The 12259-nt window shown below is 37.2% G+C and overlaps 1 protein-coding gene across 4 annotated transcripts in view; it reads right to left on the minus strand.

Annotated features, from left to right (window-relative positions):
• GPD2 (glycerol-3-phosphate dehydrogenase 2) overlaps window positions 1-12259 on the minus strand; it is a 141025-nt gene that overhangs the window by 56874 nt on the left and 71892 nt on the right. For all 4 annotated transcript variants that reach the window (XM_059704404.1, XM_059704403.1, XM_059704405.1 and 1 more), the window contains exons 4-6: window positions 11111-11235; window positions 9680-9777; window positions 8288-8451 (exon numbers count right to left, since the gene is read on the minus strand). In XM_059704404.1, coding sequence (XP_059560387.1) covers window positions 8288-8451; window positions 9680-9777; window positions 11111-11235 — 387 coding nt within the window. The remainder of the gene's footprint in view (window positions 1-8287; window positions 8452-9679; window positions 9778-11110; window positions 11236-12259) is intronic.

Consider the following 12259-nt stretch of genomic DNA (forward strand, 5'->3'; position numbering starts at 1 on the left):
TTACATCCTCACATGTCCAAAATACTGATCCAAATATTCAGCTATGATACCCTTCTCCTTTAAAACAGGGATCATAATATCCTGTCCCAGCATACATTCTGAGCAGGGTCAACTAACATAATTTATGGAAGAAAAATGGCTTGAAAACTACACTTTGCTCCACAAATGTAAAACATTGTTGGTAGTGGGGTATACGTGTTTGGCATAAGATTTGGCATCCATGCAGTGAACTCTCTCAGAATTCGAAAGCTCAGAACTCTGTCCTAACTGCATTTGGCCCTAATGCCAGGCACAATGTCTGAAAAATAGTAGGAGCTCCATAAATACATATTTTGGATGAATGAGTAAACTGGGGAGAAGGGGTGATGCAAGAGCAATTGCCTTTGATCCTACATCTTTTCAAAAAGGGTCAACTAGCAACAGTGAGAAGTAGATAACTTACATAAATACACCAGAACTACATGCTCAAACAACTTCTATGCATAAAAAGCCTACTATTGGTGAATTTAGCACTGTTTTTTAAGCTTTTATATACAGAGCATAATATGGATGACTACTATCTCAGTATCCTACACCTGATCAAATCTACCTTTTAGTGCTTTTCATTTTCTTTAATAAAACTAATTATAAGAGAATGAAAGCCTGGTATTTAATACATACTGGTCAAATGAGCAATAAACAATTGTAAACTTTCCTAGGGCCTATTTTGCTCTGTCTCATCCTCAGGAAGCTAAAGCATATGTTAGATGTTAGCCTGGGTGGACACAAATGTGTCCTATTTATTCAAGGTTTCCTTTGAAGCCACAATTTATAAGTTTTGTTTCTTAGGGGTACATGTCAAATTTCATTTAGCATTAGTTGGTATCCAGAGAGATTGAATAGCAAAAAGGCAACATTCGGGGGCAAAATATATATATATATGCCTGCTATATGAGCAATAATGTCAGTTTCATTTATGTAACTCATAGAGAACAAGAGAAGAAATACAATGGAAAACTGATAGTAGGAACTCAAGATAAAAATTGTACAGTTAATGTATGTGCAGATGGGCAAGGAGAACTATTAAAACAAATGTGTTTTAAATTAGTGTCTAAGAGGTGGAAAAATTTTAAAATAAGTTCTTTTAGAATGTGTGTTTTCTAACTCTTAAATTTCAAAAATTATATACTTACGTGGAACATGTTTATCTGCACAACATGTTCCTTTTTCCTAAGAATGTTTTACAAACTTACCTGGGGAAAGCTGCAAATTTTAAATTTATAAAGGGACATTAGTGGAACTGATGCTTCCCTTTGGAACGTTTTCATGAAAAGAAGAATTTGATATACTGTAGATTACCCATGAAGTTGGCCCCACTAAAACAATTAATATTTGAATAATGTTCTATAATGTTATTTTACACTTATAAATCATCTAAACCTTAAAACACCCTGTGAGTTAGGTATTATAAAAACCTAAAGTCATAAAGGTAAAATGTGGGGCTGAAAACTCAACAAAGTTTGTAAACTTAAGGTGTCTATTTCCATATTATTGTTTCAATTGCACTACAATACTGTGGAAAGCAATTCTCAAGTATGATTATGATACTTAAATTGTGAGACAAATTATTGTGGCATTTTCAACATTCTTTTTCTAAGACTCATCTGTTTTGTTCAGCTTCATTCATTCACTTTCAATGCCGTGTTTTACTCCATAATATGACTACACTATAGGTTATTTATTCTTTGGCTCTTCGTAGATGTTTTCATTATTCCTCTTTTGAAATTATACCCAGTGCTACAATGAACTTTTCTGTACTTATCTCCTGGTGGACCCTTTGTAAGCTTTCCTGGGCATAAACTGAGTAGGAGAATTACTGAATCACAAGGTATAATATGCATGCTCAACTTTATTACGAGGGTCTTCTAATTGTTTTCCAAAGTGTTCATATCAACTTATATAACTAAACACATTATACTTTTACAAAGTTTAAAAATAACACTAAACAACAGACTATTTTTAAATATTTACATAATATAAAAAAGAAGACTGTGTGTATGTGTGTGTGTTATAGTTTTTTGTATGTATCAATATCTATGCAATTTTAAACCTCAGTATGTACAATAATAAGGATCTGAAAAGGAGCCTGGAAAACTGTTGGCAAATAGAACTTTACATTTTAAAATAAATTTATTATATCTTTACTTTAAGATGGAAATAAAAACAATAAATAGGTCTTAATCTATCATGTCAAATTTTGATAATTTTGAGATTCTCAAGATAGTAAACCCTCTTAGTCAATACATTTTGGGTTTGTTTTTTCCTAGACCCCTCCATCAAAGTTCCTAGAAATTGAACCTTGAGAAATAAAGGAAGGGATTTGGTAATGTTTACTCTTCTAGAGGAATTTTTCCTCTCACTGAATACATCTATCTTGATAAGAGTAAAATTAGTCAGTTACCAAAACATAACATGATGACAAATTACCAACCCAGTGATTCAAAAAAGAAAAATTAAGTCAAGTGTTACAAAAGTATAGCAAACATCAACATATAACCTCAATATGGATGTTTATTTACAAATACATATCTGAATTATTGTGTGTGTGTTACTGTACTTATATATTCTAGACATTTGAACCATATATAACAGGTTTTATATTTATTTTTAATATATATATATGTTATTTCAGAGAGGAAGGGAGAGGGAAAGAGAGATAGAAACATAAATGATGAGAATCATTGATCGGCTACCCCCTGCACACCCCCTACTGGGTATTGGGCCACAACCCCGGCATGTGCCCTGACCAGGAATCAAACCATGACTGCCTGAACTACCGAGTCATGCAGGCCAGGCTATAAAAGGACATTTATATGAAATTTGATAGAAATAGATCTATGGAGGGATTGTAATATTGATAGAAGGAGATCTAAGTAGGAATTTTAATATCTCCTTCCTACAAGCAGTGGATGGTTTTGTGCACCCATGAGGCTCACTCATACCACGTTAGAGGTCATGATACACTTATAAGAACTGCAATAAGAAGCAGGTAACTGCCAAAACCAGTTTGGCTCAGTGGATAGAGCGTCGGCCTGTGGACTGAAAGGTCCCAGGTTCGATTCCGGTCAAGGGCATGTACCTGGGTTGCGGGCACATCCCCAGTAGGAGATGTGCAGGAGGCGGCTGATTGATGTTTCTCTCTCATCGATGTTTCTAACTCTCTATCTCTCTCCCTTCCTCTCTGTAAAAAATCAATAAAATATATTATTTTAAAAAAATAAATAAAAAAGAAGCAGGTAACTAAACTTGCATAATAGCACTGCTATTTTGTTTGTAAATCCACATCATTCAGTTACTTTTTCAACCTATTTCTATTCCTCTGAAGAAATTGATGTGTCTGTCATATGCAAAGTAGATAACATCCAATTAGTTCAACAATGCTGTTTGCATATAATGTAAATGAGGATTAAAGGCGCCATCTTTGGATTTTACTTAAGTTCCAGGATTTCAACAAAAAACAAAACAAAAAAAAAAAAAACAGTAAGACCAAAAAATATCACCTTTCTGTTATTGGGTAATTGATTTTTTTAAGCTTTCAAGGCAGATAAAATCAATACTTTAAAAGACTTGTCTTTAGCCCAGGCTTTCTTTATTTGAGTGTACAATTGCAGGTGCATGCCTAGAGGAGCAATAGTTTGTTCCTAACAAAAGAGTCTGGATGCCACAATATGCCTCTTGCCAGAGGCATCGTTCCCCAAAGCACAGAGCTAACTACATCTCCTGCTGTACCTGTAACAATTTAATTGTATGAGTCAGCCTAGTCAAGCATCTCCAGCCCATGACTGGGAGACATGAAATTCATTGTCATTATTGTCCCTGTCATTTTGGATCATTATATCCTGCTGCAGAATTTTCCTCACTCCAGTGCATTCCTACCTCCAGGACCCAGGGATTATAGCTGAGGTTGGGGCGGGGGCAGGACCATGAACTACATTTACCTCAGGGGAGCCAGAGATTAAATTAGCTTTGCTCTCTCGCCAGCGGAATTCATCTATTAGTATGCTGTGAGTTTTGCGTTGGAATAAAAATGAATATTCTAAGAAAACCTGGGTTGTAATTCCCCCTTTGAAACACGGATATAACTAATTTTTATTTACATTAGGAAAGCTAATGTAATTTCTTGTAGGTTGCTGTTTTCATATGTGCACAAGGAATACTTGAGGGCATTATCAGGTAGGAAATAACAGACAACTCTCTGTGTCCATGACTGGACTCGCAAAAGAAAGAATTTAAAGCTGTAATTTTGTTCTCCAGTTGTATCTTAGAGAAGCTTAATGGAGGAATTTAATGGTTTTAAATATTTAATGATTTTTAGTTATATCTCACTTTTTGTGCACTGAATCGGATGACTGCAGTCCAAGAGAAATGGCATCAAAGATCTCCTCTGGGAACAGAAAGACAGAAGTCGACGGAGGAAGACAAAATAAGGTCCAGAGGAGACTCGCTTCCTCTCCCCAGCTGGTTCGCTTAATCTCACAGCTGGACAAGTCACCCGGGCCTGTCAGGCCTCCAACACTTCTCGCTGACTTGGGAGAGTTGGATCAGTCACACACTCTATCTGGTGAACCCCTGATCAGTGGTCATGGCCATGGTCGGGGTCAGCTAATGGCGCTCTGGTAGGAGATGGCAAGGAGCAGATAGGAAACACTCGGACATGTCTCAGTCAGAAAACCAGTAAGCTGACTGTATGTTTTCTCTAGCAGAATATAAAAAGAAAATATAAGCTTGTATGTCACTTCCTAGTCCAACTTTCATTTCATATGGATTTTACTGAGAAATCTGACATTTACTTTGTCTGCATTGAAAAAAAAAAAAAAGGAAAAGGTAGCTAGCTATTCCTCTATATGTGTGAGTTTGTTTTCAGCAGTTAACAACAAAACATGGCAATGGATCATGCCTTTGCTGAGCACAGCCACTATAATTACTACATTTTAAAAAATATGGAATTACTTTTATGACCCTTTGGACTTGTGTGGAGGGAATATATTTTGCCTTAATCGTATGCAATGGCCATCTCTATTTATTTAGGATGAAATGTCCTTATGAGTAATTAAGAAAAATTTTTTTACCTTTGTACATTTCATACTTTAGAGGGAACATCTTCAGCTAGCTCAACATCTCAGTATGGAAGGAACCTTAGACTGTCTCAGCCATTAGTCCAAGTGAATGGCAATGTTTTCTAGTCCATCTCACTATATTTCCACACGCCTACATTTCACTTTTCATTGGTGCTGATGTAACTGTCTAATGCAGTGATGGCGAACCTATGACACCTCTGACACGCGAACTCATTTTTTTGGTTGATTTTTCTTTGTTAAATGGCATTTAAATATATAAAATAAATATCAAAAATATAAGTCTTTGTTTTACTATGGTTTCAAATATCAAAAAATTTCTATATGTGACACGGCACCAGAGTTAAGTTAGAGTTTTTCAAAATGATGACATGCCGAGCTCAAAAGGTTCGCCATCACTGGTCTAACGTATCACTAATAAGAGGTTTTCATTCACAAAACTTCTGGTAGCATTTAAAAGTTCTTTCAATTACTTTTGCCACTTTCTTTTTTTTTTTATCAAAATCAAGATTTTCCCCAAGATGAGAGGTATAAATATTACTTCTGTTCACTTTAAAATGGTAATTTTGTTATGTGAATTTCACCTCAATAAAATATTTTTTAAATTAAAAAAAAGGTTATTTCAAGAAGCTCAAATACATTTGAAACCATCTGGGTGACTGTTACTACAGTCTCATAATGGTTAGTTATGGAGAAATTTTTTTTTCTTGTTAAGAAAGGTTTATGTTATGCATTACAATTTTAGACCTTGTTTGCAAAAGTAAATGTTCAGGAAGTTATTTTCCTCTGAAATACTTCGGTAACAGGATGCTGATGTTATTTTTTGATCAGGGGTAAGGCATTCCTTCCTTTCTCTGAGTATATATTTACGGCATTTAATTCCTTTACCTATATGCTCCCTATTGTATCTATTTCCATGTTGCTATTTAATTTGCTCATCACCAGGAGTTGTCCTATCTGTGAGCACAGCTGGGAAATCACAGAACTACACTTTAGTTCACATTCTTGTTTTAACTTACCTCAAGAGTGACACAGTTGGGCCTGTATCATTTCTGAACAAGGATTAAAAGAAAATTATTTCAAAGGACTAGAATATAATTACTTTTACCCTTTCTATTCAAGACTTTAAGATTTTAAAATAAATTTCCAAATGTCAACATGAAATTATTTTCATAATGATTTTTAAATTTTTTGGTAATCTTTGCTAAACTCAATTTTGCAACCTATAACAAGCTGTAAGAGCCAATTCGGAATTAAAGAAATTTTTGATCCCCTTGATTCTAATAGGGCCATGTGTTTGTTTGTTTTTTGCGTGTGTGACATAGATTTCCCTTTAAGAATCTATAATTCATTCGCCTGGCCAGTGTGGCTCAATGGTTGAACCCATGGACCAGGAAGGAGGTCACGTTTCAATTCCCAGTCCTGGCACATGCCTAGGTTTCGGGCTGAATCCTTGGGGGGGGAGGAGGACTGCAGGAGGCAACCAACAATGATTCTCTGATGTTTCTATCTCTCTCTCCTTCTTTCTGAAATCAATAAAAACATTTAAAAAAAGAACTTATAATTCATAACAATATTAAAGTCAACATAAGACAAGATGCCACAAAATCAGATATGATATCCACTAAGAATCCTCTTAAGGAGATTCAGATATGCACACCTTAAAAACAAAACCAAGCAAACAGTAAAAGTAGTTAGCATCCTCACGTGGACAAGTCTAGAGGGACTGTGCAGGAGGGCTTAGCAGTAAGAGGCAAAGAATACAACACTTCCACGTCAGGATGAGTAGCATGCCTTCTTCCTCCTCCTGGACCAAACCCTCTTCAATGTAATCACCCAGTAAACTACAATGGACTAGCATTAGGGTCCGATGCTGAGAAAGCAAATTCACAGTTAAGGTTGTCCTTAACATATATCCTATCAAGGGTACCAAAAGTGTAGATAAGTGCCCCCCGCCCTCCGTCATGTTCAGATACTGATGGGCACTGTGAATTTTCTAGCTTTTAATGTTTGTCTAAGACCCTTAACATTTCCCTAATGTTGCTCCTAGGACATTTTCTTGAGTTTGTCCCCATTGCACATACACTTTCTGTATTCCCACACGAAAGCCTAACAGACAGCTAACTACTTAGCTGTGTAACACTTGGGGGAGATAGGATGGTCTTGAGGATATACTATAATATGGAGTAATATAAATATCAAAGCCTCCTAAATATAGATATATTTCACACCAAGAGTTTAGATACCTAACATGAAATACAAACATCACATAATGGAAATTTAAAAAACTCACTGAGCTATAGAACCAATTGTGTCACAAAATTTCTAAGACTTTTTGAACATATACAATATCTATATCCAGTTATTTCCTTGTAAATAAACATCTTTGGACTATTTGCTAATTCCACACACCTTTAAAACTATAAAAATTTTCACAAATGGCTTTTCCTGTTTTACTTTATGCTGTATTGTGGTCCATCTGGAAATATAAGTGGTGAGTTCCTTCAAATAAAAGTATACAAAATTATATTGCTCACACACAAAATGAACATTGAACACATGGCAAATGGATACTAAATAATGTCACTATTAGAAAACATCCAACAACAATAAAATAAGCAATAAAAACAGAGGGGTTGGTTTAATAAATGCAATGTTCATCCACCTTCATCATAAATTATATGTTCAAGAATTGTGCCCTGTGCAAACTACAAACTTGTTCATTTCAGCCCAGGGGGCATTTTTCTCTGGGTTTCTAACCCCTTGAAAATAGAGGTTTCATCTAGAAAACCTAACAGATCCTTAGCTCCTTTCAACATTGTAATATATTCATTTCATGTAATATAGTCACTGGCAAACGTATAACCAATTAAATGACATGAAGGTGGGGTCCAAATTCATAATGAGGGAAAATGGACCAAACCAGCCATAAGATACAAAGTAGAAACCCAAGCAGAAAAGAAATATGCAAAATTACACATATGAAAAGCAAAACACAATGTGGAGGTTTTTAGCTAGTATCGGAGAAAATGGTGAGTGGGTGTGTCTATTTGTGTGTTGTGTAAGAGTCACATTAAAATTAAGAATGCAAAACTGTCTCATTAACAATACACTGTAAGGGTCATGAGTGGGAGTAAAGTATCTTGTAAAACAAAACAAAAAAAAACACATACCATCATAGTAGACAATTGCTCCTACCAGCCTGTCCTTCTGAAGCATTGGGAAATGCTCCAGGGCTCTCGATTTGCTGAGGATGTAACTGCTTTTCAGGCAGTTACTTCCTGCCACCAGGTCGTACATTTTGATTCCTACCCAGTAGTAAGGTAACTGCCACCACCTACAGCACAAACAGGGGGAAAGGTTTCTTTAGAGGCAGTGTATCACATTACAGAATGTTGCTTTAAGTTCTTAGATATGTTTAAGAAAAGCAAAATATGGCTAGAAGTGTACTGTGAAAGAAACAGAACCGCAGCGCTGTTGTTGACAAAAGCCCAGCTGAACTATGTAAGTGAATGAATCCGTGAGCCTTCCAACGAATCACCTGGAAGACAATGGTTCTTGACCTCGCTGCATTTTAGAATTCTCTGGAGAGCATCAGAAATAAACACAGATGCCTAGGCTTCACATGTCTGGAGATTGAGTTAGCTAAACTAGGAAGGGGCCTGGGGGACGCTAATGGATCCCCAGGGTGGGGAATCACTGGCTTAAGGTGTCCTAAGCAATCTATGACAAAATATGGACAATTGTAAAATCTGTTTCTAGGTCCCCCACAACACTCATGGCTAACAAAGTTAGAGAATCCACTTCTTCATATTACTGTACTCTAATTTAAGGCAACTTCATGAACAGCTTTAACAATATCAGGAAAATGGGTCTTATAATTTATAATCTGACACTTTTTAAAAAAAATGTTTTGTTTATTGATTTCAGAGATGAAGGGAGAGGAAAAGACAGAAACATCAATGATGAGAGAGAATCATTGATAGGCTGCCTCCTGCACGCCCCACAGTGGGGACTGAGCCTGCAACCCGGGCATGTGCCCTGACCAGGAGTTGAAACAAGACCTCCTGGTGCAGAGGTCAATGCTCAGGCAATGAGCCATGCCTGCCAGCAATATCTGACACTTCTAAACAAAGTTTGGGTTAATGCACATATTGAAAATGACCCAGAATGATTTAGGTTTGGAGTTGGTACATACTAGGCTCAGATTTTGCAGCAGGATACTTTGGAGCTCTGCATTTTAGTCTTCAAATGGGCCTCTTACGTTCCTCAAAGCAGATCTATATTCTGCCAGAAACTGCCGTGAGAAATTACTAATTATAAATACAGAACACAGCTCCCTTTGCCTTCAAGATGTAGCCTTTGGAGGTTGGTCAGTAGGGAGTGATTTAGGAAAAGCCACACTTTTAATACAACAAAGGAAAGTATTTGAGCATGATTAAAGATTGCGACTAATTAAAACCACATTAAGAAATACAAACTGAGGGAATATTTCCACTAAAACTGTGTTGTTCTCTATTAACCTCAGATAAGCAAATGTGTATAGATGCTACCAAAATGCTTACTTGTAAACTGGAAGCATTATAGGCAATGGAGCTGATAAATGGGGAGCAATTTCTAGTAGGTTGGCGCGCTCGTGAAGGGCTTCTTTTACCATCCTATACTGAAAAGCAAAACAGAGAAAATTAGTTTGGCAGTAACAGATCATAATATTTTCAAATGGCAAATAGACACCCCGCCAACTGATTGATACACAGAAACCTCTCTACCTCTGAGAGAGGGTAGCTCCCTCCTAATCAGATTTCTAATAATACATCATGCTGTCAACCGGGGAGATTTTTTAGAAGCCTTAACTGTATTTGCATAGGAGAAAAACATGCTGTCAGAGCTCCCAGGTGTAAGATATTTTCCTGACTGGAGTTACAAGATTATTATAACAATTTATCTTGCATTCTCTATATTGTCCCTTTTCTCAGTCCCCTGTAATATTTCCCCGTGTAAGAGACAACAGATTGTTCAAATGCATGCTACACTTCCCCTTCAGGCCTCCACGACCCCAAGCAGAGATGGTGCTTAGGAGTTGCACAGTATTTTATAGATTATTACCAAAAAGCTTATCTCTTAACTCCTTTGGTCCTTAGAATACCCCTCTGAAGAACCAGCATTACAAGTATGACACTAATTTTACAAATGAGAATACCGAGGCTCCTAAAAATTGAGTAAGGAAACTGGAACACATGCCAAGCCATCTGATTCTAAACCCTATGCTCTTTTCCTTGCAGCCATCACGATGTCGCAGAGACACCGAAGAAAAGGGACAGATTCACAAGTGACAATGTCAAGTTAGTGCTGCTGTGTTTTTCCCGTACGGAAGACAGATACCGAGTTCAGCTGATTTTTTTTTTTTTTTTTTTTTAGCCCTCTGGGAAATGTCATCTTCCACACTGCCTTGGCAGTTTTCAAGTGGTGGCAGACTGGACACAATAATGTGTGACATAAGAAAAGCATGACTCAGATCATCTTTCCTTCAGAATGTCAGCGACAAGATTAACGTATGGCTGCAGTTTCAGTTAAGAGGATCAATTTAATATCCCCCCCTCCCCCCCCCCGTATTACAGCACAGTAATACAGAGTAATACTTCCCCTGTATTACTCTGGGGAAGTAGCAATTTGGTGGCTATTGGCAAACAAAAACAAAAAAAGAAAGAAGAAAAAAAAACAATCACCGTTGTTAAAAGGCAACACCCCCAAAAGTGATTTTGTAAATCTGCTACTTTGACATGCCTGTGCAGAAAAAGCCCCCGATCGCCCATAAACATAATACCACAGGAAAGAACCGGCACGCCTCTCCTGAAAGATATTCCAGCAGACTACACTAAATAGGTATTTCCAACAGGAAGAAATGTTAGGAGCCATTAAAAAAAAACAAACTGATTTAATTGGGTAGAAAAAAGCATAGTCGCAATTTTTGTTTAACAACCAGCATACACAATTACCTGCTCAATATCCAACTTCATGATAGCCTTCTGAAGATATCTCACACCACCATGGATCAATTTAGTGCTTCTGCTGCTGGTCCCCGATGAGAAATCATCTCTTTCTACAAGGGCTGTTTTTAGTCCTGTGTAACCAGAAAACCAAATTAACTTCTTAAATTACACAATTTGTATGTAATTCATTAAAGGCGCTTCTCCAGGGTAGAGACAATCACAAGAAAAATTACTCTGAACATGGATAAATTTGTATTCCAAGTGCGGTACACTGTCTATATTATAATGAAGAGATTTTAGTCTCTTCCTGGGGGAAAAGTCAAAGCAGAACTAGAAGCATATTAAACGGTGAATGAATCACAACTAGGAAATATCACAGTACAATTTCAGGGCAGTCACAAACTCTGGTGCTTTTAGAGGGTCCAAGGAGAGCCTGCACCCATCTTTACCCAGGAGGCTAACTCAGTCATTTTCACAAGCCCTTCTGGAACTCCCATTCACCCCTCACTACAGGAGTCCAGGCGTGTTCCAGCCCCACATCTCCAATCTACTCTAACGCATCATCAATGAGTCTAGACTAGCCCTCGTATGTGCTGGCTCCTATTTCTAGAACGGTGTTTTAGAGGTTATAAAATGGGAAAAAGAGTTCAAAGCTATCACAACAGAAGAGGAAGAAAATTAACCCCTGATATTGAGGAGTTCCTGGTCTAATGTAAGACATCCAAGCATAATATTGTGGACTTACAAAGAAAAATACAAGCCGGAACAAATTAACCCAAGGAAGGACAATATTCGTGGTAAAGGTGAGGCTGGGCAAAGAAAGGTCAGTTCCAGAAGCCGTCCCCCTCACCCCTTTCTGTGAGGGCTGCAACAAATCTCTTAGAGATTAAATTAGTTTGGTTTGGTTTGGTTTTCTTGCAGAGACACCCCTATCTCTCCAGGATTGGGTAGGAGCAGCAGTACTGTGAGGCCCAGACGCTAGTTAGAGATGAAATTCAAAACTTCAAAAGGCCCAAAGTATATATCAACACCAAGCCATGAGGAATTTTCATGGCCTGGCATACTCCTGGGGATGAGAGAATGTCATGGAATCCAATTACAATGAGAATATGTAACTGGAGCAGTTTGGGCTCACAAAGCTCATATAAGAGAACT

Source organism: Myotis daubentonii, chromosome 7 (genome assembly GCF_963259705.1).
Source record: "Myotis daubentonii chromosome 7, mMyoDau2.1, whole genome shotgun sequence".
NCBI lineage: Eukaryota > Metazoa > Chordata > Mammalia > Chiroptera > Vespertilionidae > Myotis > Myotis daubentonii.